The 26,243-nt window shown below is 56.8% G+C and overlaps 1 protein-coding gene across 6 annotated transcripts; it reads left to right on the top strand.

Annotated features, from left to right (window-relative positions):
* The first annotated feature begins 10,115 nt into the window (after positions 1 to 10,115).
* Positions 10,116 to 26,227, top strand: FAM163A (family with sequence similarity 163 member A). 6 transcript variants are annotated; one of them, XM_030033955.1, is made up of 5 exons: positions 10,116 to 10,156; positions 21,202 to 21,298; positions 21,849 to 21,871; positions 22,402 to 22,516; positions 23,191 to 26,227. In XM_030033955.1, the coding sequence occupies exons 4-5, from the start codon at positions 22,424 to 22,426 to the stop codon at positions 23,593 to 23,595; spliced, it is 498 nt and encodes a 165-aa protein (XP_029889815.1). In that variant the 5' UTR covers positions 10,116 to 10,156; positions 21,202 to 21,298; positions 21,849 to 21,871; positions 22,402 to 22,423; the 3' UTR covers positions 23,596 to 26,227. The 6 variants fall into 6 exon arrangements, with proteins under 6 accessions (XP_029889815.1, XP_029889813.1, XP_029889817.1 ...); XM_030033953.1 differs by lacking the exon at positions 10,116 to 10,156 and adding an exon at positions 10,207 to 10,334; XM_030033957.1 differs by lacking the exon at positions 10,116 to 10,156 and adding an exon at positions 11,785 to 11,895.
* Positions 26,228 to 26,243: the final 16 nt, after the last annotated feature.

The raw sequence follows: 26,243 nt of genomic DNA, 5'->3' as shown, positions 1-26,243 counted from the left end.
CCCAAGCACCTGAGGGACAGAAAACCCACCCGGAGCCACTCCCCAGCTCCAGGGTGACCTGGGCTGATCTTTCCAGCCGTGCGGTGGCATCTCCCTTCCCAGAGAAGCTCAGGTCGTGTTTCTCATGCCCGGCGGGTCCCTGTTTGTACATTTGTTGCTTAAGGCAGTGGAAAAAGAGAAAGACGCCTCGGGGACTGGAAAGCGATGCTGTATTCGTGTCCCTGCTCCAGGGCGTTGCCGTGCCGGTGCCAGGCAGTGGGGAAGGAGAGGTGGCTGTGCCGGGGCCACATGCTGTGGCATCGGGGTAAAGCAGAGCAAGCTGTAAAGTTTGGAGGGACCCAACCCCACAGAGGTGTCTGATGAAAAGGAGGAAGATGTTCTGCCCTGCGACAACTCTGTCTCTGCAGGTGTCAGGTCCCTCCTGGAGGGGCTGGATGTCCCCCCATCCTCCTTGAGGAGCATCTCCATGGGGCACTGGGGGTCCTTTCACTGGAGCACCCAGTGTGGGTGCCCCTCGTCCCGGGGCATGGGTGCAAAGGGGTCCTTCTCCTCCAAAGGAGAGCAACTTGCAGTGGAGCTGTTTTCCTCTCCTTTGCCCCCAGTTTCCACCCTCCACATAGCTATGGGGCAGCCGTGCTGCCGGCAGAGGTTATTGACTGGAAGTCCCTGGGGGAGAGGACCAAAATGTTTAGAGCAAATTAAAAATTTAAAGGTGGCACAGCTCTGCAGCTCTCCCTAAAAGCCAGGGTTAAGCAAAATGCCAGTAAGGTGTGCACTCCGGGGACTCGGGTGACATGTGGGGTCTGGGGTCAGCCCTGCCGGGTGGATGGAGCCAGGGCGGGTGGCTCTCCTGGGCTGGCTGGGGTGGTGAGAAGTGAGTGCTGGCATTTCGATGATAGAAATGTGGGGTTCCCTTGGCTGGGGCCATGTGTGTGAGAGCAGAGCCAGACCTGGACCCACTCAAGAAGGACCCTGGTGCCCTGAGGGTTTGGGTGGGTCTGAAAAGGGTGAGGACTGATGCTCTGGGCAGTGATTTCGTTTCAGGGGGCTGGTTTATGGAAGAGTTTCTTGTGGCGTCTTTGAGCAGCTGCCTGGCCGTGGTGGTAAGCGGGTGCTTTTGAGTTTTAAACGGGCTGTCAGGAAGCATTTGGCTGGCAGGGAGGAGGCTGGAAAGTGACAGCTCGCTTCGGATGAACAAAGTGCTGCGGAGGCGGCCAAATGCCTCCCTCCCATGGGCACCCCGGCGCGCAGCCAGGCTTGGCAGGAGCTGAGGTTAGGGTACCCAAGCTGCGTGCTGGGGACACAGGGGGGTCCCAGGCTGGTCCCTGCGGTGGTTGCTGTGACTGTGGCTGGTGTTATCTGAGTGTGGTTGAAATTTTCCAGATGGATGCATCAGCCAATCCCCTCCCCACCCTTCTGCATTTTTGGGTCGACCCGTGCTTTGCAAAGTGGGGTTCAATTCAGGAAGTCATTTGGGCTTAAAAACCAAAATCGATTGCTTCTGACCCCAAAAACCTTTGTCTTTTTATTTTTAGATGTTTTTTCAGATGGAAATTGAATCTTTTCCTGGTTTGGGGAGGATAAAAGTACACTCAACCCTGCATCAGATTGTTTCACTTGACCCACGAGTAAATGCTTTTCTTTCCTCTGACCTGGAAGGATTTCTTTTTCTTTCCATTTGGCAAGAAAAAGGAAAAAGCCAATTCTCGGTACAGGTCACTGCAAAACAAGGTCTGGAGCTGGAGCTAGCTTTTCAGCCTGAGCACTGTGCCAAAACCCATCAGCTCTTCCCACCACTCTCAAGCGCATGCACCAGTCCCTGGAGTGGCTCCCTTTTTTCTTGCAGTAAAAAGCCCTGCTTTCCCCTGCATTTTGCTGGGAGCAAACGGCTGCCAGGCGGGAGAGCAGCCTCTGGCCGCTGGGTTTCAGATGAGTAGAGATGGGGATGGTGCTTGTGCCTTGCTGGCTTTTCAGAGGGTGACTTAGTGGCCACCCCCGGGATGGTTCATGCAAGCTAACTGCCACTTCTCTGCAAAAGCCTGTCTGGGGGGATTTGGGGGAGATGCTGAGATATTCCTGTTTGTGGCAAGGAGGATGAAGGAAAGCTGGGGCAGCAGTGCTGCTGCACCATCCCTTGGCTGGGAAACGTGGTCAGTGCTGCCTTTTAGTTGAACTGGGGGTGGATGGGGCTTGGTGCCAGCTGCGAGGGTCTGTGTGCACCCTGCCCTGCAGAAACAGGGGCTGCAGGTGTCCTGCTGAGCACCCGCTTGTATCTGAGTGTGTCATCCCATCTCCCCTCCTGTCTCCTCTCCCATCTCTATCTTGGACCCAGCTGCTTGGGTGTTGTTTTCAGTATCAGTGGCACCGCTCCAAGTGCAGCACCCAAAGGAGAGGGAGAAGGGGGGTCCTTGCGGGTGCTATGTAATGCCTTGAGCTCACAGGCAGTGAGAAGAAGGGGCAAGCAAGCAGCACATAGTATGGGCTGCTCTGCGTCCAAAGTTTAGGGCAGTAGAAGTACCAACCCCTGGGGACCAGTTGGAATTGGGGCTCTTGCTGGTGAAACCCTTCACCGGTGCTGCTGGAGGCAGGGGAGGTTGGTTTCTTCCTATTGACGATGGGTTGGCAGGGCAAGTGAGGAGGGCTTGGGCCAGGCGAGGTTCCCCCCAGCCCCTGCTGCCCTCACTCTGCATGTGTGTGGGCTCCTCATCCCCTCCCCACTGCCAGGAGGTTTCTTTTCTGGTTCAGCTCTTCCAAGGCAGAAGCTGATTGCAGAGGGGTTGCGATCTCACTTGTGCTTTTAATCCCACTGCTGTCAAGCTCCATTAGGAGGTTTGGCATCATCTTGCTACCTCTGGGGCCGGGCCGCCGCTCGCCCAGCCTGAAATGAGGACAAGTCTGGGCTATGCCGGAGTGGGCAGGGGCCGGGGAGGCAGGGGTGCTCTAGGGGCTGTCGCTGCTCCCGCTGCTCTCCCCAGCGCTTTCGGCCATTGAGGGGGCTGCAAGGAGGTGTGAGACCAGCTCATTTTGGTGGCCTGGTTGCTTTGGGAGCCGGATGGAGAGGAGTTGGGGTGGCAGCAAACCACCAGACATTGAGGGTGTTTGAAAACCTTTCAGCACTGCAGCCTCAGCCTGCACTCTTCTCCACGCCAGGAGTGCGGCTGCATTTCGGTAACCCGCTCACGACCTCCCCCTGCTCCCGTCGCAGCACGTGTGGCTGTGTTCACGCTGCGTGCAGCCGGGCATCCCTCCCCGTGCTGCTGCATGTGGCTCCCGGTGCCTCAGCAGGAGGTAAAGCAGCTGGAGAAGGTGATTTCGGGAAGGGGAGCTAATGGGCCAGAAACTGGGGCTGAGCATCCTTCCCAGCCTTGCAAGATGGGCTGCACGGCACAGTGATGGGAGGGGAAGGTGCTGTCACTCATCCCCACCCCGGCCACCGATGCTGTGTGGGCACCTCCCCAGGATTTCTAGGGTGCCGGAGCTTCAGGCACGAACACCGTGGGGAGGTTGGAGGCTGCCCTAGGGCCAGCCCAGCTCATCATTGCTCTCCTGAGCTTGTTCACAGCAGTTTTGAAGCCCTGTCTGCCTGCAGGCTTGTGGCTGCCTGGAAAGGAGCTGATGTATAACAAGAGCATGAAGAAGGGCAGGGAGGATGTGAATACAGAGAGCTGGAGGCCTGATGGTGCCTGGGGGGTGGCTGGGTGGTCATCAGGGTAACACCTCTATTTTTCCTGATCTCTCTACCAGCTGTGCCTGAGGAGAACTGCCCTTGGCTGCCAGCACTGGGATTTGGCAGGCTCTGCCATGTTTGATTAGGGCCGGAGCGTGGCTTTGAAAGGGTTCTGTGCAGCCAAGGAAGCTGGGGAGGGTTCTGCTGCAAAAAGAGGGGAGAAAACCTTCTGGGGGCTGCCACCACAGTGGAGATCCTCAGCCCTGCCCTGTGCTGGGGCTTAGGGATGCTGGTGCTGGTTGGGGTCGGGTTAGCACCTCTGCACCCTCTGCCCTGCGCTGGTGGCTCCTGAGCTTTTCTCTGGCCAGCACACAAGCCTGGCTTTGTCCCCATGGGTTTGCCCCGTGCTGCCGTGTTGCGTGGACAGCCCGTGGCTGATCCCTAGGAGGATGCTCCTACCAAACTGCAGAACTTGCATTACCATGAGCCTGGAGAAGTGGTTGGTGTACGTGTGGTAAGGTCACACTTGGCTGGAAGGAGTTAATTTTCTGCTCTGTCTGTCCTTCCTTCCCACTCCCCCAGCATTGCCCAAACTCCTCCTGGGACTCATGGGCTTCCGTGGCTTGTCCACATGCCTGGCATTGGCCCTGCTTGGAGCCACATGAACCGCAAGTCCCACAGGGCATGTTTTCCCTACGAACCCAATGCCGTGGCTGTGCCTGCGGCGATCGATGAGCCTCTGCCAAGCAAAGCAGGGCTGTGGCTTGGCAGGCGGAGAGACCCCTCAGCCGATCGATGCACCGCTCTGCCCGAGGAAGTCCCCGGCTCGTGCGAGAGCCGACCAGCATTTCCTCCCTGCAGCCCCTTTCCCCTAACTGGGGGCTTTTCCATGAGCACTGGGGCAGGGCAAAACCCCTGAGGGCTTCTTTTCCTTGCTGGAAAGCCCCAGGTTGCTCACAGGGTGCAGTGTTTCCTTCCCGGCACTGGGAAAAGCTGCTCAGCTCCATCAGATAGTTAGGCTTCGTGTTCGTGGGAGGGCAGAAGGAAAAAGGTGACTTGTGGCAGCGCTGCACCCACTAGTGATGGGAAGAGCAGCGGAGCTTTCTCCATGGGACCCCCACGTTGGCCAGGGAAAATCCTGCCTCCCCACAGGCGCTAGGCAAGGCGGGAGTGAAAATCAGTGGGGTTTTTTAAATTTCTCAAAGTTTTCCCCAGGCGCTGCCATTCTCAGAGCCGTCCCAGTGGATACAGCTGGTGGTTTTGCCCCAGATGTTGCCCCTTTCTGCCCTTTTTATCCCAAACTTGCCCAGATCCCCCTGCAAGGAAGCTTGCTCCCTTTGCACAGCTCACGCTGTGTCTCCCAGGAAGGATGAACCTGGAAGGCTGTGTTTACCCAGCTCAGGGCAAACATCCCAAGTTTTGGCTGAACAGTCCAAAACGTGACATGGGATATTTTCCCCACGTCTTTACTATCTTGGTGTAACGTAAAGTACATCCGCAGCCCCTGACAGGGCTTAGGAGCACACGGATAAAGCTCCACATTGCACATTTGCCACTAAACAAGGGAAGTAACTAAGACGTATGGTGAGCAGCCAACGGCTCCTTAACCGGGCACTTAAAAATCACAGTACAGGGCAAAACCAACCCCCCCCCCCCCCCCCCACCAAAACCCTCCCCTGACTGCTCTATATGTGACTTTAAGTAGCTCATAAATCAGAAAAAGCAGCCCTGGCATGGGGCTGGGAGAGCCTGCTGTGTGAATACCAGGCAGCCAGGATGCTTTCTGGGTGCCTTGCTTTGCACATGCTGCTGCTCGTGCTGCCGACAGCCGCGAGGGCCCCTTGGCACCGGGGATGTGCAAGGCTTGTGTACCCCAAGGGCTGCACGGATTTCCCCTCAGTAGCTTCAAGTGCTGTGTCTGGGTCCCCTCCAGCTCTCCCGCTGCTTCCCATGCCCCTGGGACTGGGGTACCGAGTCAGCTCAAGGAGGGAAGTCAAAGTGGCTCTTGGGCAAAGCTCTTGCTCCCAGGCTGATGCTCTGGGAATGCGATGGGTTAATACTACGCTGCTGTCTAATTGCAGTCCAGAGCTGTAAACATCCCCCCCTGCCCCCGGAGGGGAGGGGGAATATTCATTGTATCTCTGGATGTAAATACACAAGAGCTGAGCTTTAATGACATTTATCTTTGTTTGGGAAGGAGACAGCGTAACTCTTGCCTAACGATATTATCCGAGTCCGAGGCTCGTTCTGCCTCTCCTCCAGCGCAGAGACGGATGCCACTGCGGCGGCCGGCCCTGTGTTCCCCCGTGTGTCTCCTGGGCAGCCCTGGCCCTCGCCACCCAGATTGGAGCTCCTAGGCGGTCGCATGTGATGGGGAAGGATCCTTTTTTTGGGAACGCGACCTCCCTTGACCAGCTCCCAGGAGAAAAAAAAACCCATCCGCCCCATGAAATGGGTGTGCAGGCAGCATGGGATTGGGGGGCTGTCTCTGCAGTCCCCAAAACATATCAGATTTGGGGGTGTGCAGCTGCGCAGGGACCTCCTGTGACACCGATTCTTGGGCACGTGCGATCCCTGGGTTGCAGGACGGGTGCATCCCCGGCCCCATCGCTCGGATAACGGGGAGAGGTCGGGATTGCTGGGCAGCTCCTGCTGAATGTTTCCTGTGTGGTTGGGCTTGTTTTCCAGTGCTTGTGCAGGCAAAAGCGAACCCACCGAGGTGTATAATGGCTAATTCACATCTGGCGGGCATGTGCTGCAGAGGGGAAAGCTGTGCATTAACCCTGCGCTCCCCAGAGCCCTCCCCAGGGAGCAGGCAGGCCTGGGAGGCTGCGGCGATGTGCTCCCAGGGCCACGCTGGGAGGGAAGAAGGTGCGGTGAGGGCATCACGGCATCGTGCTGAGATGCTGTACCCAGCTCTGTGCGTGCTCCTACCCCCCCGACCAGAAACACAGGAGGGCTGAAGGTTGCTCTGGCTGACTCCCAAGGTCCTTTCCACGGGCTAATGCCCCCATTTACAGCCCAGTAGCCCTGTTGTCTGGAGTGCACAAGGCAGGGAGATAGCTTCAAACCCGTGAGGAGCGGGCTGGACGCTGGCGGGGACAGCATTTTGCACTGTCAGGCTTTTTCCAATTGATACAGCCACCCCGGGCTCTGCTAAAAATGAAAATAAAAGCAAGATCCAGCGTAGAACAAAATAAATTCCTGTGCCAGCAGCCACGGGTTCAGCTCCTGAGCATCCTCTGGCATCAGCATTTTGGGCCGGTGGAAACGCTTGCCTGAACAGGAAGGAAATTATTGATGTGCTGAAGTGCAAGGGTGTAAGGTGTAATAACGCAAGGGCACCCGCAAGTGCCGGGCTTCGGGCACACTCCGCATCTCTGCAGCATGGCTGTGGCTGTGTGTGCACACCCATGGAAGTCTTGCAGGGTTTGCATGTGCAAAGGATTCGCTGCATTATTTAGCTGAACGTTCATCCTAACAAATAAGGGAGTGAAGTATCAGTGTGCAGTAGTGAAGTCTGTGGGCTTAGATTTTTTACAAGAGCGGAAGACCAGAAGGGAATAAAAGTATTTTATGGTTTTGTTTTAAAACTACTCAGTAAAATCCTTTTCAGCGCTGGGAAGAAGGAATCTCATAAAACTCGCACTAGCTTCCCGGGCTGATATGACTTTAGCTGCAATACTTAGAAGCTTTAAAGTCAATTGTAGGCATGGGTACTGCAATGACTGAGGGCTGTGGAGGGTGAGATTCTGGCAGCTTTATGACCCCTGTGTTGCCAGGGTACCTGTGCACTGGTGCCCTGGAGACAGCAGATACCGAGATGCCAGTGAGGCAGGGATGCTTTGCAGGTGCTTTCTGTTTCCCTTGCCCCAAAAGAAACTGAAATAAGAACTTGAAAAGTATTTTGGATCAAACTGCTGCTCGATTTACCAGCAGTGCTAACCCCAAGCACTCCAAACATGCCAGCTGGGCTTCCCAAACCATGTGTTTTATTTAAAACCACATTGACTGAAAAGAACAACTTGGGGTTTAATTTTCTTCCCCGCTGCGGAGCATCTGGTGCTCCCATTTCTGAGCTTTTCCCAGCCACCGTGAAGGCGGGAATCCCACCTTTTGTGTTCTGTTTGGTCGCCCGTGTACTGCTTTAAAAAATAATAAAGGGATGATAGGAAACATGGCTTGGGGGGAAAAAATGAGACCAGCAGTAAAATCACGCGAGCTGATAACCCTGCTCGCCGGAGCGATGCTGTTTCACATTCGCTTTGTCGTGATCTTCTGCAGCGCCCGCCTGCTTTGGGCCGGAGCCATGGGGTTGAGGGAGGAGTACGATCTGGATCTGGGCAGTCTCAGCCCCATGTTAGCCAAGTGACTCCTTAATCCCAAAGAAACTCTTTTCTACATCCATCCATGGAAACAGCAAAATGTTAGTTCCTGAATTAACCGTAATAATGCCTCCCGTGGCCCTGGCAGCACTTTCCAAGGGGAGAAGCGGCTCTCCCTGCATCCTGGGCTGTCATTGCCTCCTCGCATCCTGCCCAGAGCAGCCCAGGAAATGACTTTCTCACTTCTGGCCTCCTCCTTCTCCACGCTTGCCTGGATGTCTCTAATTCACAGCCCTCCAGCAGCTCTGAAGCCCGGCTAAGGGAAAATGCCTCTCTACTACCTTCCGCAGAAATACTCCGCGTGCTCGCTTTTCTTGCTCGATGCTTCTCTGTATTTGCCAGCTCTCTGATGTGCTGGAGTTGGTAATGCGGATTTCTTTATCAGCAGGCGCACAGGGAGGCTTCCCTCCTGGCCGGGGCTGCGTGCGGGCGTACGTGTGTGCCACGCAGCCCTTCGCCCGCAGCCGGCAGGCACTTAGATCCTGCAGCACGAAGGGTAAGTGCTGTGACAGGATCCACTTATCTCGCCTTTGCATTTCATAATTCATCCTGCCCGTTTGCTAAAGGCGCAAAGCTGCTGGCATCCAAACGAGTGTTTATTTCCTCCTGGCTCAGCTCTGCCGCTGGATCCTGGGGAGAAATCGGTGGGTCGGGCTCCTGGCACTGGCAGCGAGCAGTTGTGAGAGCTGGGCTGAAGTAATAGGGAGAGCAATCTGTGGCCAACAGGATGCCCTGACTGACATGCCCTGACATGCGAGGGTGATGGAGGAGAAGGTGAACGGTGTTTTGTCCCCAGCTTTAGAGCTTGCTCTACAGGGAGGAAAAATATTGGTGGTGTCCCTTACTTAAAAATGGAGAAACTGAGGCACAAGAGGGTACAACGGACTTGCTGGAGCAGAGTTCTTGCATTAATCCCACCAAGCTGCACTGCCATGCAGTGGCTTTCATGCCCCATAGAGACCAAAATCAGAGAGAAACAGGCAAACACATGTTCTCCTCACACAGTAATCCTCACGCTCGCAGCGGCCAGCTTGCGGTGCAAGGCATGAGATTCGATTATCTTTATTGTAGCTCACAGAGGCGAGCGGCTCGCCGTTTCCGAAGGCAATGCCAGCTGCAAGCTGCACCTTCCCCAGCTTAAACTCTTGGTTTGGAGCTTCAAAGCTTCCCAGCAGCTGGAAACACTTACCGGGGGCAACACCTTTCCGTGTGCATGTGTTCGTGTCTCCCCAGCGCCGGCGTGGCCTTAGGGTCACCGCAGCGATGGGCCGAGGTTCCGGCAGAGCAGGCAGTACCGTAGTACCGCCGGCCTCACGTTGGGAAGCTGATGTATGCTGAAGGTTGGCTCTGTTTTACAGAGAGTCATGGGGAAGGGGGGTAATCTTGTTTGAAAAATCGTGGGGTAGGCTTGGCAACCTCCCCCCCGGCGGTGTGATGGGTTTTTCTCCCGGCTGTATGCGGTGCCAGATCCCTGCCTGTGCTGGTGGCTAGAAGGGTCTCATTACCTGGGACGTGGTGGGATGGATCCAGCAGGAGCTGGAGCCTCCGGACCCCCGGCCCGGGGCCGAGGCAGTGGTGGCAGCAGCACCGGGGACACTGATGGGGCTGGGGGTGCTCGGGGGAGCTGCGGGGGTGGGTTTGGGGTGCTCGGGCGCGCTGCAGGACCCGGGCTTGGCGATGCTGCAGGTTCGGTACCGCCTGGGGTGTTGCAGGGCTTGGCTTTGGGGGTGCCCTGGGGGTACCCGGGAGTTTGGGGGGTGCTCAGGGGATGCTGCCAGCGTGCGCTCCCCCCCGGGAGAGCTGCAGGCGCTGGGGTGTAGGCCGGGGGGGAGGCCGAGCGGGTGCCCCCCCCGTTCTCCCCCCCGTGGGGCAGGCCCCCGGGGGCTGAGGGGGCCGTGGCCCGACGCCCCCAGCCTGGCTTCCCCTGCGGAGGAGTTTCGGGGGGTACAAGCCCGTGCCTGCGCTCCCCTGCAGCAGCCCCGGGGGGGCGGCGGGGGCGGCGCTCGGGGGCGGCAGCTCCGGCCCCCGGACAAACTCCTCCCCCGCTCGCCTCCCCCCCCAGCGCCGGCCGGACCCGCCTCGGCTCTCCCGCTCCTCCGCTCCGGTGATTATTCTTTTTCCTCTTATTTATTATTGTCGCTGTTGTTATTATCGTTACCCTCCTTCCTCCGGTCCTCCCCTTCCTCCCCCCCCCGGACCCCCACCAGCCGCCGCCGTGCCGCCCGACCCGGCTCCGCTCCTGCCTGCACCGCTGCCCGCTCCTGCCCGGCCCGGGCGCCCAGGTAGGGCTCGGAGCATCCCGCTGCCGCCTTCTCTTCCCTCCTCCTCCTCCTCCCTCCCCCAGCTTTGCAGAAGGGGTCGGGGCAAGGGAAAGGCTGTCGCTCGAATTTGGGGCTGCGGTGGTGGGAAGGGGTGCCCGGGCGGGGGGGCGACGACTGCGGGCAGGATGGGCTGGGATGCCCGGCTGGGATGCTCCCAGCACCCTGGGGCTGAGCTGAGCCCTCTGCGCCGCAGCTTCGTGCGGGTGAAGCTCCCGGGTTGTGGTTCCCTGCAAGGTCCCGACTTCTTTTCTGAGGGTTACGCGGTCCAACTTTGCATTGAGCTGGGTTTCTTTAAGTCACCGTTAACTGTTCTGGTTGCTTGGGTGGGTAGGACTGAGTTTGCCTGTCTCTAAACCCTACTTCTTCGCAGCCAGGCAAAGTTTTGAAAGTCCCAAGCCCGGGGCTGAGCCTCTCGCTCCCTCGGTGGGAGCCCAAAGCCTTGCCATTCAGCAAGGATATGACGGCCCGACAAATCCCCAACCTCGCTACCAAACCTCTCCGCGGAAATGGTGGCTGTCTTTGCTGAAGTGGAGGAAATCAAATCCTTTTGTTTATTCCAAAGGATCTCTGTTTTATCTCTCACCGTGCTGCGGTAATTAAAGGAGACCTGTGCTCGAGTTATTCGCCTGGCTTTTGTTTTCTCCTAAGGTTATCCTGGAGGATTTTGTTCCCTCCAAAAGGGCATGTGGAAACATTTAGCGTTTTCAGCTGGATTCCATTTGCGTGCTATTGATTGTCTCTCCAGCAGAGAGATTTTCTAAGGTGCGGTGGAATATTCCACCCCGATGGAGTATTTCCGGGGCTTTTTTTTTCCCTCCCCCAGCCTTGCCCCTCACTCATCCAAGTCACCATTTTGGGGCACCAGGTGTACTGGGGCTGCTGGTTGGCATTCATGTTGTCCCCATGGGATCTGATGGGCTCTAACCTGGGCTTTGCCAGGGAGGGAGAAGAAAAGGCTTTTCCTGGGAAGGGCTTTTTCACCTGTTGAAAAGCCAAGAGGGGAGAGCGGCAGTAGGCTGCAGTTCTCAATACTGTGGTGAACATCGGACCAGTAAGTCCGATCCCATTCCAGCGTCGTCTCCGCTGGGATATGAGATCCTCTCCCAAAGTGCTGGATTTCAGCCTGACCGCAGGCCTGAGGACAGCCAGCTCTGGAGCCCTGCTTAGATGAGACAGCCCGGCCCTGCTCTGCTCCAGCCCAAAAGACCCTTGACAGGGTGGAAATCAGGTGTGGAGGATTTTCCACTCAGCAAACCCTCCCCCTTGGAGAAAGGCTGAGCATCCTCCAGCCATTTTGCGTGGGAGCATTTGGGGACCGACGGGAGACCCAGGCAGCTGCCTGTCTGCTGGGAAGTGTTAGGTTGGTGCATTTGGAGGAGCTCAGCTCCTGGCTGGAGCAGGATCACCAACCTTAGCCATGGGCACGAACAGGAATGTAAGAGCTACTCCCCTTTCTGGGGTCTGCTTTGTGGTCATGCCTCAAACCCAGTAGCCTCCAGGGCAAGCGGCAAACAGAAATAAGGTCAGGCCGTGGTGTTCCCGTTGTTCCCTGCCCCGGCTGCCTCTCCCTTCTCCCCCTCCATCCCCACCACGCCCCATCCCTCCTGGCATCTTTGCCCACCCGACTTTCCCCGTCGCTGCTTTCCCACCAGGATGAAATATTTATTGAGGCTGCGTTACCCTTGTTTTCTTGAAAGTGCATTTCACACTTCATTTGCAGGAGACATTAAGAGACTTCACGGCGGGTTTTCCTTCTCACTGGGCGCGTGTGATGGTGCGTGTGCGACCATCCTGGCCGGCCCCGCTCCTGCCTGACCGGGCAGTGCGGGCTGAACGAGGTCGAGCACCTTGGGCGACAGATGAGTCTGTATCCCTGCCGTGTGATAAATCAACTAGAAAAAAAAATATCTGGTCTGAAATCCAGCAAAGAGTTTAGCTTTGCAGAGCCGACATGTCCGTGCCTGGTTGCGCTGCACCTCCTTGCCCTGGCTGGGATGCAGTGGGTAAAAGGAGTGTGAGTGGTCCCATAAAGTAACCGTGGGTGAGATTTTCCTGTGGCGTTATGGAGAAGTCACTCCTGGACCTGATCCTGGAGTGACTCCGCTTGGATTTACCCCAAACAGTGGGGTTGGGGTCGGACGCTAATGTCAGGCACGGCTCCGGCTTTCCCTGGGTCTGCGCAGCCCACGGGCTGCGGTCCGGGATCCTGCCGGATGGGCCATCCCAGAGGGATGAATTGCCGTTGGCGTGGAAGGCAGAGCTGCGGCTGGGGACCCGCACCCGTCCCATGGGCTGGCTGTCCCCAGGCGGGCTGTCCTCCCAGGGCAACCCGGGATCGTTGCGGGTACCGCAGGCATCCGAATTGCAGCACAGGAAGCGGAGCCCGTGGCTTTCCTGTGCCTGCGTGGGGCAGCTTTCTGGGGGGAGAAAGCTGCAGGTTGATAACAACCGATCTGCTCCAGCTGTGTGGGTGAGAAGGGCAGGATGGGCTTCCCAGCATTCATCCTGGTGATGGGGATCCCTGGGGATCGGGGCAGCTGTAAGCTCCCATCCCCATGGGTGATGTGGCCGTCCCTGGGTCTGCATCCCACCAGGAAGGATGAGGTACGTGGGCAGAGCCAGCTGGGGCACCCACAACAGCAGAGGAGGCAGACCCCAGAGCTCCTCACAGATGGTGTCAGTGGCATGGGGATGGCTGGACTGCAGGCACTGGGGTTTTGGCTGGTTCCCCTCCAAGCTGGCTGGTTTTTAGCATGACCGCTTTGTTCTCCCCCACCCAGGGTGCCCCTGAGATGGGAGGAGCAGCTCGTCCCTTCCCTGTGCCGTGTCCGGCTCTCTGCCAGGGCGACCTGCGGTGGCTGCTGCACAAATCCCACCCTGCTGAGCTCCCTGCTCCTGCTATGGGGTCCTTAAAAGCACAGGGGAGTTAAAAGCACATGAGTCCTTAAGGCTAGGAGATGGGCCACCCCCTGAAATAGCTGCCGGCCTGAGGCTCTGGAGATGGGCATTCAAGCTCTGGGGCAGGTTGTGCCTCCTCTCTGGAGCTCAGGGATGAGGAGCCGGCAGAAGCCATCGCATCGGACAGACAGAGGCCAATGAAGAGAAGAACAGAGACTTTTCTGGGTTGTTTTTTGGATCCCGACCACGACGCCACACTGATCCAGAGCCAGCACCTGGCCCTGCTGTCTGGCCCCACCGAAAAGAGACAGTCTGTCTGCCTTGCGCTTTCGGGGAGGCTTTGAGAGCCCTCCTGACTGTAGTACTGCCGCACGTGGGAGGCTCTTCTCTCTGTATTGCTGCCTGAATGCAATTAGGCTTTAATGAGTCATTAAAATAAATCTCTGTTTCTACTCCAAGCAAACATGCCGGGGGGATGCTGACAGTCAGAGCAGCAGGTCTTGCATCATGCGGAGAAAGAGGCTGCGCTTCCCCGTGCCCTCCTCCCCAGAGCTGGGCCACGACGCCCTCCATCTCTGTTTTCCATGGAAAAAGGACTTTTCCCAAGATCCGTTCAGGTTTGCAGGTGCTGGGGGAGTGAGGTGAAATTATAACCTGTCCTAGGGTTGGTTTTTTTTGGAGGAGCGGTGGTCTGAGCATTATCTGCTCCCTGATGCTGAAGGGCACCTGCCCAGCTAGAAATGGGCAGAGAAGTCACCAGCCCTGTTTTTTGGCTCCTGGTTTGTTAAAGATGCTGACAGCTGATGGCCGTGTCCTTTTTTAACCCATATCTGGATCTGGTGTACAGGTGGGGGAGATCTCAGCCGTCCCCATGGCTGGAGGGAGGTGAACGTGAGGCGAGCATTGAAATATGAAAGGGAAAGTGCGGTGCATCGCTGACAGACGTCCATATAGTTTTCCTAGCTGTAAATGGGATTTAAAGAGAGCTCGTGAGCCAAGAGGGATGCGGGTGGCCCCTGTCCTCATGGCAAGCACAAGGCTCATCTTCCTTCACTCCACCTAACTGGTAAACAGTCCAGTTACCCCTAATGATGTCTTTGCTAATTTAATTCCTACGCAGTGGCTGTCTCGCTGGCATGCTTGCAGGCAGGCAGGAGGGCAGATGCTGGCAGGACATGGGGGGGACGTCCCCTGTCTGTCCCCAGGGAGCAGCATCCCTCAAACACCCGGTCGCTGTTTCAGCCGCCGGCCCCATAGCGTTACCCAGGCTGCGGGAGGGCACGAGTTAAAACCAGGGGTTGAGCAGAAGCATTTATTTTATATTTTATTTTAGCAAAACCAATAAATTGGGTGACATCGAGGCACAACAGATTCGCTCCGGCGCGACTCAGACAGCGTTACCTGAGTGTGGGGTGCTGGTGGGGCTGAAGCCGATGGGATCACAGAGGATCCAGCCTTGGCCAGAGCTTTCCCCCCGGGCTTTGCTTTCGGGAGCAGAGCTTGCTGCTATGTGGAAAGGTTTTGCCCAAGTCGTATTTCATGCGTTAGGCTGGGAGGGACAGGGACAGGGCAACGAGGGAAGATCCGGGTGGGAACTGGGAAACTGGGCAGAGGATTTTCGTGGGAATGATGGAAATGAGGTGGAAAGGCTGACATGGCACGGATGTCCAGGGCAAGGAGGGAGATAACAAAGTGGTGCCTAGGAGGAGAAGCTGTCCTGGGGGTTGTTTCAAAGAAAGCCAGTGAGAAACTGGCTTAATGAAAAAAAAATCTTTAGCAGGAAACTCGCTGCTGTGCTCACTTGGATCTTGTTGGGGATGCTCTGCGGGGGTGTTCCAGACTGTGTTGCACAATGCTTCTGCCAGGATTGATCCTCCTCTTCCAATGTGCGCCCGGGATGAAGGTGCATTTGGTGTCACTGAGTGCCCTGGTGGGCTTAGTCCCGCTGGAGAGCAGAGCGTGCACCTTCCTGTGGTGGAGCAGAGAGAAAATCAAATTAGGGAGAAGATTGTATCTCCACAGGGTGTGTTTGCAGCCCCTGGGGAACGGAGGGATCCAGCCGAGGTCTTCGTCTCCTTGCCCTGATGGGAAGAGCCCGCTGGTGTGAAAATAAATGGGTGCTGAGGAGGTGAAGGTTTCATCTTGGAGCAAAGAGGGTGCTGGAGAAATACCCCCGAAGGGCTGGGAATGAACAGCAGAGCATCCTCGAAGGGAGGCTGGCTCCGTCACGCTGCCGGGGAGGGTCTCCAGGCTGCGGGATTGGCATGATCCTGCTCCATCACCTGGACCTTCCTCCTCCCCAGGGCCTTGGTGCGGGATGGCTGGAGGCTGAGAGCTTTTAACGAGGTCCCTGTTGCCCCATTTTGCTTTGCTGGCACCTTCTCGCCTTTTCCTGGGCAAGTGCTGGCAGCACTGGCTGACGCAGAGGAAATACCTGTGCCACGCTGGTGCTTTACCAGAGGGTTAAATCGGTCGTGGGATACCTACACCGGTGCAATGAGCTTGTGAGAACACCAAGGGTGACGTCGGGGTGGAAGCAAATAACCCTTCCTGCTCCTTTCTGTGCTCATGAGGATCCATCTCTTGTGCTGTACAGTGTAAACACCCGGGTGCTGCTGTAGCAGGGGGATTTAGGGGCAACATGGGGTGCGAATCAGACGCAAGCTCTTGCTCTCTGGGGCCATGTCCTCCAGGAATCCACGGTATGGCAGGATCCAGCTTGGGCTCCGGCTCTCTGCTGGCCGTGGCCATAGGCACGGTCCCGAGCCTTTAGCTCTCCTGTGCAGCGAAATGCTCCGGCTTTTTGGCAAGGGTCGGTCTCACCTGGGGCATACTCAGCATTCTGGCTCCCCGTGGCCTCACTCTGCTCCCGGCGCGGATGCTGCTGCCACAGCTGCTCATCGCGGGGGATATTTGGTGCTGGGAGGGATAGTGCCCGCGGCAGGGATGCTGGCCAGGTCCTGGCAGGCTCCGGAGAGCCCACGGGGATGTGACGTGCAGGATAATCTCAAAAGCCCTTCTCTGTGCGACTTGGCTTGATGCCGCCGGTTTTGTCCCTGGTTATTTTGGGACCACAGCGGAGCGTCTCCCCGGCACGTGTGCCTGGGCTCAGCCGCGGCTTTTGCCAGAAGCAGCCCCGGGAGGGACCCCAGGCGCGGCGGCAGGAGATGAGCCATGTGGGTCAGCCCAGGGACATTTCCATACCGCATCCTACCGTGGGCTGCCCACGTCTGATGCCTTCCCCGCATCTGGGGCTGCACATCACCCCTTCCTGGGGCTGCATCCACCCTTCGTGGCTCCCGGGCTGGGCTGGTCGGAAGCCGGCCGAGCAAACGCAGCGGGTAGGAGACGCATGGGGGGGATGAGGAGGGAGGTGGTTTTATCCTGCCCTGGGTTTTAAGCCGTCCTGCGATGAGGAGGGGCTGCAAAGGGGTTGTAATTATATAGGGACTTGCCTAGATCCAGGTGTAGCCCTGGCTATGCCATGGGCTTTGCAGTATCATGTTGGTGTGTGTGCTTGGAGGGGACAGGATGTGGTGATGGTCCCTTCTGTGTCCCTCCGTCCCTATGCATGGCTCCAGTTAATCCACGCAGGCAGGCGAGACAGGATCTGAATAGTCGCTTAAGGAGATAAAGGGCAGATGAGATGCCCAAGTAACGAGATACTGGCGTAATCCCCGCCTGAGACATCCCAGGCTGCAAAGCCGCCCTTCCTCCAAAAGTCTGTGAAGTGCTGGGAGGTCTCCCTGGGACAGGGATGCGGATATGCCGCCGGTCCCAGGACGTGCCAGGGCTTCGCACACTCGGCGCTGCCACGGCCAGAGATCGGAGGGGGATGCTCGGTCCTACCTGGCTGTAAAGGCGATTGCTGCTGGCGGGGAAGGTCTCCTGGGCTCCCGCAGGGCAGGATGAGGCCTGGCGTGGGAGGAAGCGAACATGGGTTGGCAAGAAGGTGAGTTTTTGGCAGAGTTTGGTGGCCAGGAGAGGGAGTCTCCTGGGCTCGGTGGGTCGGGAGCGTGGTGTTAGCAGCAGGAGCGCAGCCCCTCATGCCCACCCAGGAACTGGGGTCCGGCTGGCGACTTCCACCCTTGAAGTGGTTAGATTTTTGTTAATTGCAATTAATATCTTGCCTTTTCCACAGAGCTTTTGCAAGAAAAGAGCTGGTCTCAAAAACCTTGTCAGTACTTCTTCTTTCCCATCCCTCGGCTGGGGAGGAGGTGGCGGGGAGCCCCAGGGAGCCGGTGCGGGCGGTGGAGGGAAAGCAAGGGCAGGGTTGCGGCGGGGCATGGGATTTTTGGTTTTGATGACTGACTGCAAATCGCCGGAGCCTCAGCTGGGGGATGGTGTCACCTCTGCGACCTGGCTGTCCTTGCAGTGGCCGGGAGCAAGGAGCAGGGTTTTGGCTGCTGTTTCCCTTGCAAAACTGCTGGGCCAAACCCCACGCGGCTCGAGGCACCAAAGGGGTCATGGCAAGAAAAGGCCTCGGGTAGGAAACAGGTCGCACGCAACGTCCTTTTCTGCTGGGAAAAGCCTTTTTTGGCATTCTCTGCAGCAGGCTGAAATCAAAGTTTTCCCAACTGCCGCTGTGATTTCTGTCTGCAGGTGGGTCTGAACTTGAATATAACTCAGGCAGACCCAGCCCAGCGCCACTCCTGGGGATGTTACTGCTGCAGGAGGGAGCTGTTGGCTGGGTGCAGCCCCACCACATCTTCTTGCATCCCGTGTTGCTGTCACTCTTTGGGTGAAATTTCATTTGGGCTTGGCTCATTTCGGGGTGTGGGTGTCTCCTCGTTTCTGCTCCGTCACGGCTCGGCTTGTCCCCTTGTGCCTTGCGGCACAGAGCATCTGACATGCAACGAGTTTGCAGGGCCTCAGCCCACCCCGTGCAGCTGTCCTGCCCCATGGCTGGGGGGAGGGGGGCGGCCACGCTACTCGTGTCCTCCCCCCTCGCCAAGGTTTGCAACCGTGGGTTAATCCACCTGAATCCCATCGGGCTGAGCCTGTGCTGCGGGGCAGGCCGCAGCCACCTGGGAGCTGCCCTGTTGTTTGCTGCCATAATCTGTTTTGAAAAGGCAGCCCCTGATGCTGTTTTTTTCCAATTAGGCCCTGGGAGATGATTCTGGTAAGGCAGCGGCCGGGCTAATTTACCAGGCAGACATTTCATTGAATTAGCCCGTGAGCTGCAGAACAAAACTGGGAGAGCAGAGCCCGGGCTGGGGCAGGACTCGCCGGCAAGGTTCGGCACAATGTTCACGGCAAATAGCCGTGCTCTGCCAGAGCCTAAAACCTGCTCCCGAGCGCCTGTGTTAGGCTTTGACCCTCGTTGGGTGGCGGGGGTGAGCTCGGGGCTGGTGGGATGCGCCGGGCAAGGACGGATGGGAGTTTCTCGTCTCGTTTTCTGAGAGTGCTGGCACCTGGCAAAAACCTCCCATCGACTTGCAAACTGTGCAAATCTGCGATGGACGTCATTGAAGGAGAATAAATATAGAAGCCTGAGATGCCACTCGTTCCCAGAGTCACTTTTCAGGCCATAACTTTGTGCTGCGAGGCAACATCAATTAAAGAAAATGTATCCCTGCAGCAAGCGGTTTTGCACGCCTGCCCGGAGGAGTTCGATACGGCCGGGGACCCTCCCTCCGCCAGCTCCCGTCTCCATCAGGGACAGCGTGACACCACTGCTTAGTGTCTCTAATCGCTTCCAGAAAGCCGGCAAGGGGCAGGGAGGGTAACACAGCCCCGCTCATATAAATCCTGATTTTATTCAGCAATGGTTTGTGCGCCGGAGGGTCCCCACGCCTGCCCTTGGGTTGTAGCCCCCTCTCCTGAGCAGCCCAGGAGCAGGTGAGCGGCAAACACCGAGATGTCTGCTCAGCGTGGGGTATTTAAATATTTAAACAACTCTGAACTCCCTTTTTAAGTCAGAAGGGGGAATGGGACTGTGCCCCAGGGAGTTCGGCTCGTGCATCCCCCTGCGATGCCCGTGCATCCCATCCTGCTGCGGCAGCAGGAGCTGCAGGGCTCGGCTCCACTCACAGTGCAGCCTGAGGCTTTTAGGGAAACCCTAAAAATGTACGGCCTTTTGTCGGGATGGGGTGTTGGGGCTGTGCTGTACCCGAGCCTGGGGGGCAGCTAGGCCAGTGGAGCCCAAAATGCCCCTTTCCCGGCAGGTTGGGATGTGCTTGGGGAGGGCGGATGGAAAATGGACGTGGGCTGATCCCCAGTGACAGGGATGCGGCTGCTGGAGTGGTTGTGTAGCCCATGCAAGGGCTGGAAAAGGCTGTAGTAGTTGTCCTGCCCCTTCCTGGGCTTATTTACCTTGTAATTCCCAAGACCCCAATTACTCCTGAGATTGGGGCTCTTGCTCCTTCCCCAGAAGGCGTTACATCCCCTTCTGCAGCCCTGCAGAAGAGAGCCAGGGGTTAGAGAAGGCTGTTTTATAGCAGCGAACTATTTTATAGCCACAAACTGGGTAGAAAATGAACTGCTAGGCTGCTGGTGAGCAGGATTTGGAGGGGGAGGAGGGTAGGAAACTTCCTCCTTTCTGAAAGCATCACCTCCAAAGAGATGAGCAAAGGCAGCACTTCTCTTCTGGTTTGTTTCAATTTTTTGCCTTTTTTTCTTTTTAAAAAAATCACTATTTTAATAAGGAAGAGCCTGGCCCCTGAGTGGGGCCGGTGAAACACTGATCCTGGCAGCCCCAGAAACAGGAATGCCAGAGATGGGGCACGTGGAAGCCCAGCCATCCTCGAGGCAGCGCTGGTCGGACTTGGAGGTGACCAAAGGGTCCCCAGGGCCGGTCCCTCCCCGCCGGGGTTGTTCTTCGAGGCCACCTGCTCGCTCCAAACCTCAGGCTAATTGGATGCTGCTCTCCGAGCTCTAAATCAAATTACAGCTCCCACGAAATGAAGTTTTCTGGATGCGGACGGCCGCCTGCATCATCCATCACCGCCTGGCTCGTGGTGCGTCCCTCTCGGGGGTCATCGAAGGTCAACGTTTGCCTTTTCCAGCCACTGCCATCAGCTTTTCCCTGTTAAGGATGCCACCCGGGGAGGCAATAACTCCATCGAAGGCTCCCTTGTGTACCTCCCTGCCATCCCTGGTTGCGTTTCAGGGTGCAGTTTGGTAACAGGGCACAGGAGCCAAGCATGTCGGGGTCTATTATTAGCACTGTGTCAGGTCCCCTGATGGATGGAGATATTAGCTGGGTTATGGACCTATTGATTTCTCAGGGTTTTTTTTCTCCTTTGTTTCGTGTGCAAGAGCGGCTGGAGGAGGAAATCCAATGCCCACCCACCTTTTGGCTCTGTACGGGAACTTTCCAAGAGCTGAAAATCAATTTGTGGCAGGCAGGATCCTGCAAATCACCGCAGCGGAGTGAGGAGGGTGGGTGATTTTTTGGGGGGGGGTTCCCCACGGTGCCCGCCGGCACGTGCAGCAGTGAGGGGCCGGGGCAGAGTTGGGCAGGTCTCGTCTGGAAGCTGCCACCTCCCTTCATCAATTAGGGCTGCGTGGCAAGCGGGTAATTAGATCTCCTCGGCTGCAACCGACTGGCACTTGGGCCCTATCAATTAGCCTTGCTCTGGACGAGGCACAGAGGAACACATCGGCCGGTAATGAAATGCGGTTGCACCAGGCGTCGATGGAGGGTGGGGGCTATGGGGGCGATGGGTGCACCCACTTCTTGGGTGCAAGTCTCTCACTTCTGCTGAAATTGCAGGGTTTGGGCACGGAATTGTCCTTTCCTGGTGGTTTGAGTTTAACCACCTTTGCAGCACCCACCTTTCCTGCCGGTCTCCCTAAAAAAGCAATATATTTAGCCCCCCCGCAGGGACAGAGGTGGCATCAGTGGGGATGGGAACACTGGGCAGCCCCCTTGGGCAGGGGGGACGAGCTGATGGTGGCAGTTTCTTTTCCTTATCCTCCCTTCCAGGGCTGCCGGCATCTACCCATGGCCATGCAGCGCTGCCTGTCCCGGCCGGCCGTCCCGGGGCCGGCGTGACCGCGACGCCCTACCTGTCCTTTTCTGGGTAGGTGCCCACGGGGTGGCAGGGGGACACTGGGGCTCGCCTGCCCTGGAGGGGATGGAGGGGAGAGCCGCTTTCCCAGCAGCACCTAAAATGTTGGCTGCTTGCGCAATGATGCATCCGCCTCCCCTGTAATTAATTTTAAAGAGGAAAAGGCCAAGTGCTGACTAAGCCAGGCCTTCACCCTGCGAAGCTGCGTGATTCACGAGCCACTGACAGCACAGCCTTGTCCTGCGGAGTATTTCTCTGAGCTTGGGAAATGCCTTCTTTCCCTGCTCCGAATTAAAGAAAAAAAATAATAACAACAACAACAACAACAACAACAACAACAACTATCATCACGATCATCATTACCTGCAGGACCCAAAATGCTTTTTGCACCATGGAGGCTCCCGGGGGCACAGGCACATGCTGAACCCCATCCCTTTGGGATGCGGGACATGAAGAAGGGATTCCTACAGGTCCCAAATCAAGGCAAATTCTCGGGAAGTGGGGAGACGCGCGGGAGGGGTGCTGGCAGGCTACAGCTAACCTCTCCCTCTGCTCCTTCCAGGTCCAACACCTCCGTCAGTGAACGTAAGTAGCCCCCAGGTCCCGTGGCACGGGGGTGGTGGTGGGGGCTGCTTGGATCATGCCAAGCCCACATTAGACCCATCGGTGCCCAGCAGGCAGCTGGGGCACGTCTTTTGGGCTCAGACTGACAGAGTTGCAGAGTTTGAAGGCTCCCCTTTGGCTTTTCCCAGTGGAAACCCAGGTTTGCTTCTGCATTTTGAAGCAGAAGCTGTATTTTCTGCTGGGAGGGTGGAAATCAGCCCTTTTGGCTCAGCAAGGGGGGAGGCTCTGCGGGTGGACCATGGGGTTGTTTCCCAAAGACCCAAAACCAGAGGCAGTGATGACAGCGAGGGGACGTGATGCTGCATCTCAGGTGTCCTCTTGCTAAGAAGAGAATGATATTGGGTGATAGTTTTTCAGGTGGGGAGGGAGGAACAGGGATGTGGTATTTTGGGATGCCTCGTGGGCGTCATGTCTGTGATGTGATGACAAAGCCATGGTAGGTGAGGTTCATGTCGCGGGGCGACGCGTGTCGCTGTGGCCCTGCCTTTCAGAGTTTGATGGAGAATCGGTCGGATGACAGCGGGAACTGTTGTTATCACCGGGGGAATCCTAGCAACGGTGATCCTACTGTGCATCATCGCCGTGCTCTGCTACTGTAGGCTACAGGTGAGCGCCGTGGCCGTCCCCCATCTTGCCACGAACCCCGGCAGCGTTGCTGCTCCTCGGGATGAACTCCTGCTGCAGGGAAGGGTCTCAAAGGGGGTTTTCCTGCCCGTGATGGGCAGGGACTTGAAACCCCCTTCCCCCCCAGGTGCTGCAGAGTTGCGTCCTTTCCTCCTCTCAGCATGGGGGGAGCTCCCCTAAGGCTTTTGAGACTGCAGCACTTGCTAGTTTAGGTGTAGGCTTGGCTGGGTTTGCAATACCAGATGGAGAATTTTAGGCTTTTTTTTCCCCTGTAAACTAAACAAGGAGGCTTTCAACAACAGCTAGCTACAACCTCCTGCTTTTTAAAAGTTAATGTGAAGTCTGTGCCATGCAGCAGTGCCCGAGTGATGAAAAGCACAGCGGTTACTTGGAGGAGTTTCCGACTGGCACGGTAAAATACCTTCCCCTTGCAAACCTTGCTGGGAGGGGAGAGGCTGAGTTCCCCGGCAGCTGCCTCCTGCAGCACACTCAGGTCCAGGTTTTGCCCGGCTTCTGCTGCTTTGCAGGACCCAGGTACCGGTGGAGCAGAGCAGCAAGAGGCTCGTGAAGGGATGAGGGGAGCAAGGATGTGGCAGGGCTGGCTGTGAATAATAAGGGCTGGCTTTCCCTAATACAACCCCTTCCCTTTTGCGCAGTACTATTGCTGCAAGAAAGATGACTCCGATGAGGAAGAGGAGGAGGAGGAGGAGGAAGAAGAGGAAGAGCCCGATCTTCCCGTGCACTCGCACCTCGGCACGTGCAACGCCTGCAACTCCCGCATGGTGGATGGCCAGGGCAGCCCCGCGGCCCCCCGCAGCGAGCTCAACCAGCACGGGGCTCACAACTACTGCCCGACCTGCTCCCCCTACGGCTCCCCCTTTTACATCCGGACTGCCGACATGGTGCGCAACGGGGGCGAGAGGGTCGCCTACGCCCCCGCGTGCTACAAGGAGATGGGGCCGCCCATCAACATGGCCACCCTGCAAAGCTACCCGGTGAGCCGCCACGGCCTCCTCCGCGAGAGCTTCCCGAACCCGCGGGCTATCAGCACGGAGGTGTAGTCACCATTGCCACTAGCACAGGGTGCCCCCAGCCGGCGCCCGCTCGAGGGAAGGGGCTTTTCACTTTTCTTTGGGGTGGGGTGGGGGTCTCCCGCAGAGAAGACCCCGTAAACCCAGCCTGAGACCAGCACGGTCCTCCTGCTGAACCGCCCGGCACGGCTAAGCTTTACGGGCGAGAAGACGAGAGAGAGACCTCGAAGGGTGACGTTAAAACCGGCCACCTCTGAACCCATCATAAGTGTCATTATTATTCTACTCTATCTCCTGAAGGGACTTGTCTAACGAGGGCTATGTACAGTACAACCTAATTTAATTACCCCAGGCTCCCCCGACTCCCCGAGGCCAGAGCAAGGTCTTCGGTGTCCCCACGCAGCCACCCGAGGGGAAGCCCACTGCCTCTGGCACACAGAGCGATGCATGACCACCCACCAGCTGCCGCCCCCGGCAAATCCCGCCGCTGAGCTGGGAATGGCGGCGCTCCTCGGCGATGGGAAAGCAAAGAAGGGAGGATCCGGATCGTCCCGCTCCCCTCGTGCTGCGTTAGTTGCTGCTAGCAGTTAGCTTTTACATTCGAGTGTAAGATAGGGCACCGTCTCCCACCCGCTCCATGCTGAAGAAGTTCAAGACATGAATTTAGATCACCACCGGAGGAGGCAAAGTTGCTCGCAAAACCGCTCACCTGCGCAAACGGGCACAGGCTGATCCTTCTGTGGCTGAAGCGCCCACCTCTGCTACTCTTCACGAGCTTTCTTAGAAGCAAATTTAACTTGGACCCATAAAAATGGCAAGATTTTACTTACAGAAAGAGTCGCACCCCTAAATAACTGCAGTTTTGGTCACCTTCAGTGTTCAAAGCCCCTACCCAGCCCACCCTGACAGCTCTCGACAGCCAGAGGAAGGCTGGCTTTAGGACAGCTTTTCCTTTCAACAGCAACGGCAGAGACCACCGGGTCACGTCTCCTCCTTTGCGGGGCCCACAACCTCCCACGGGAGAGTGATGTTCAGGTGGTTGGGGTCCCCCCTGTTTTGCTTTTGGAAGAAGAGGGTGCAAGACCCGAACCTGGGTTCACCGGCTCTGCGGCTGGTAATGACAGGCCAGCAACTCTGCCTTTCTGCAAAAATGAATGTGGGAAAGTTCCTTCTTCCTCCGTAAATCAAATTAGGTGAAAAATTACTAAAAGGACATCTCCATCATTCATGGGCACTTCCATAGCAACTGGTGCAGGACCACTTGGCTGAGCACTTCCCATTCATGGCAGGGAGGAGGGACCCGGACAGCGACGATCCCCACAGCCGTGCGGATGCTGTTGGAGGCAATGGCAGGGAATGCTTGCCATGCCTTTGAAATATAGGTATGACTGCTCAGAAATGTGAGTTGTGGGGTTTTTTTTTCACCACCACAATTTAGAAATCATCCTGCTTCTCACAGAAGGATTTGGACTTAACCTCCCCATTCATGCACAGAAAAAAGCAGGTCTCAGCACAGAGGCGCACGCTACATGAGCCTTGAATGTCTACCTTATCAGGCAAAAGGCTAATTTACACTTTGGACCTGCTCATGCCTTGGCACCTCTGCTCAAACTACCTGAAGAAAAGGAGCCAGACAAGTGCCAAATGTCATGACAGTCCTTGTAACCAAACCCCTTGCCCCAGCCTGCATTTTACGCAGCCTTTTGAGCAAATGTTATGCACTGTCTCCCCCACCTCCGGCCCAGAAAGACATTGTATTTCCATTATCCTAAGATTCAGTCTAGCTGCATCTCTTTTAGAGAGTCTCCTTCCATTCTCCAAATAGCGATAGCAGGTTTTAAATGTCCTCTCACACTAAGGGCAGGCAGGAGGGAAGACAAAAAGTTAGCAGCAGCAAAGCTCTCTGGATCCCACTGGCCCATAGCCTGTAGCTCCTACTGCTTCCCATCCAGGCAGTACTCCTCCCTTAAAATACAGTCTGTGACTGGAAAAAAAGTCTTGGCTAACTCAGTAAATGCCATCCTTTCCCACTAGAGCATCTGCTCAGCTAGGTCTCATCCTGCTGGGAGCCACGAGAAGTTATTATGTCCCAGGGTGACCTGCGGGCTGCCACCCCCACGGCTCTGCCGGACGGCCCTGCCAGCTCATGGGCACGGCAGCTCCCGGCATCCAACTCTACCTCTCGGCATGCAGCAAGGCCTCCCACCACACTGGCAGCACATGCCAGGCCGTGACCTCTGGAGGGTGGGAATAACACAGGGGGCTTTTGCGGGTCACCCTTCTGGTGAAAGGAAGGCAACCGCATCATCATCTTCATTACATGCAAATTAAGCGTGACCTGTCGCCTGCTAATGAGGTGTCAAGGCTGGCAAGGCAGTTGCAGAGTAGCTGAGTGGCCAAGATGAGGGTTAGCCTCACAGCCAACACAACACTCTGGGTCTGGCACGGCTACAGAGAAACGGGTGAGTCTGAAAAGGCTGGAGACATGGGAGATGCAACTGTGGGTTAGAAGGTTTTTGGGGACAGTGGAGAACAGGACAGGGTAGGGGCAGGGATCCCAGATTTTTTCCACTTCAGATTCCTCCTGTTATTATTCTCTTTGTTGCTCAGCTATGGGTCCAAATTCAATGTCAGAAATAAACAAGGACTTTGAAATACAAAACAGGAGTGGTTTCTGT

This window comes from Aquila chrysaetos, chromosome 12 (assembly GCF_900496995.4).
Source record: "Aquila chrysaetos chrysaetos chromosome 12, bAquChr1.4, whole genome shotgun sequence".
Lineage (NCBI taxonomy): Eukaryota > Metazoa > Chordata > Aves > Accipitriformes > Accipitridae > Aquila > Aquila chrysaetos.
Note: the sequence above shows the minus strand (reverse complement) of the source record. Positions and strands in the feature narration are given on the sequence as shown.

What these genes read in the sequence shown, in the direction of transcription:
- FAM163A (XM_030033955.1), top strand. Translation starts at nt 22,424, where the DNA reads ATGACAGCGGGAACTGTTGTTATCACCGGGGGAATCCTAGCAACGGTG. An exon ending in TCTGCTACTGTAGGCTACAG is followed by an intron (nt 22,517 to 23,190) that starts GTGAGCGCCGTG and finishes CCTTTTGCGCAG; the next exon opens with TACTATTGCTGCAAGAAAGA.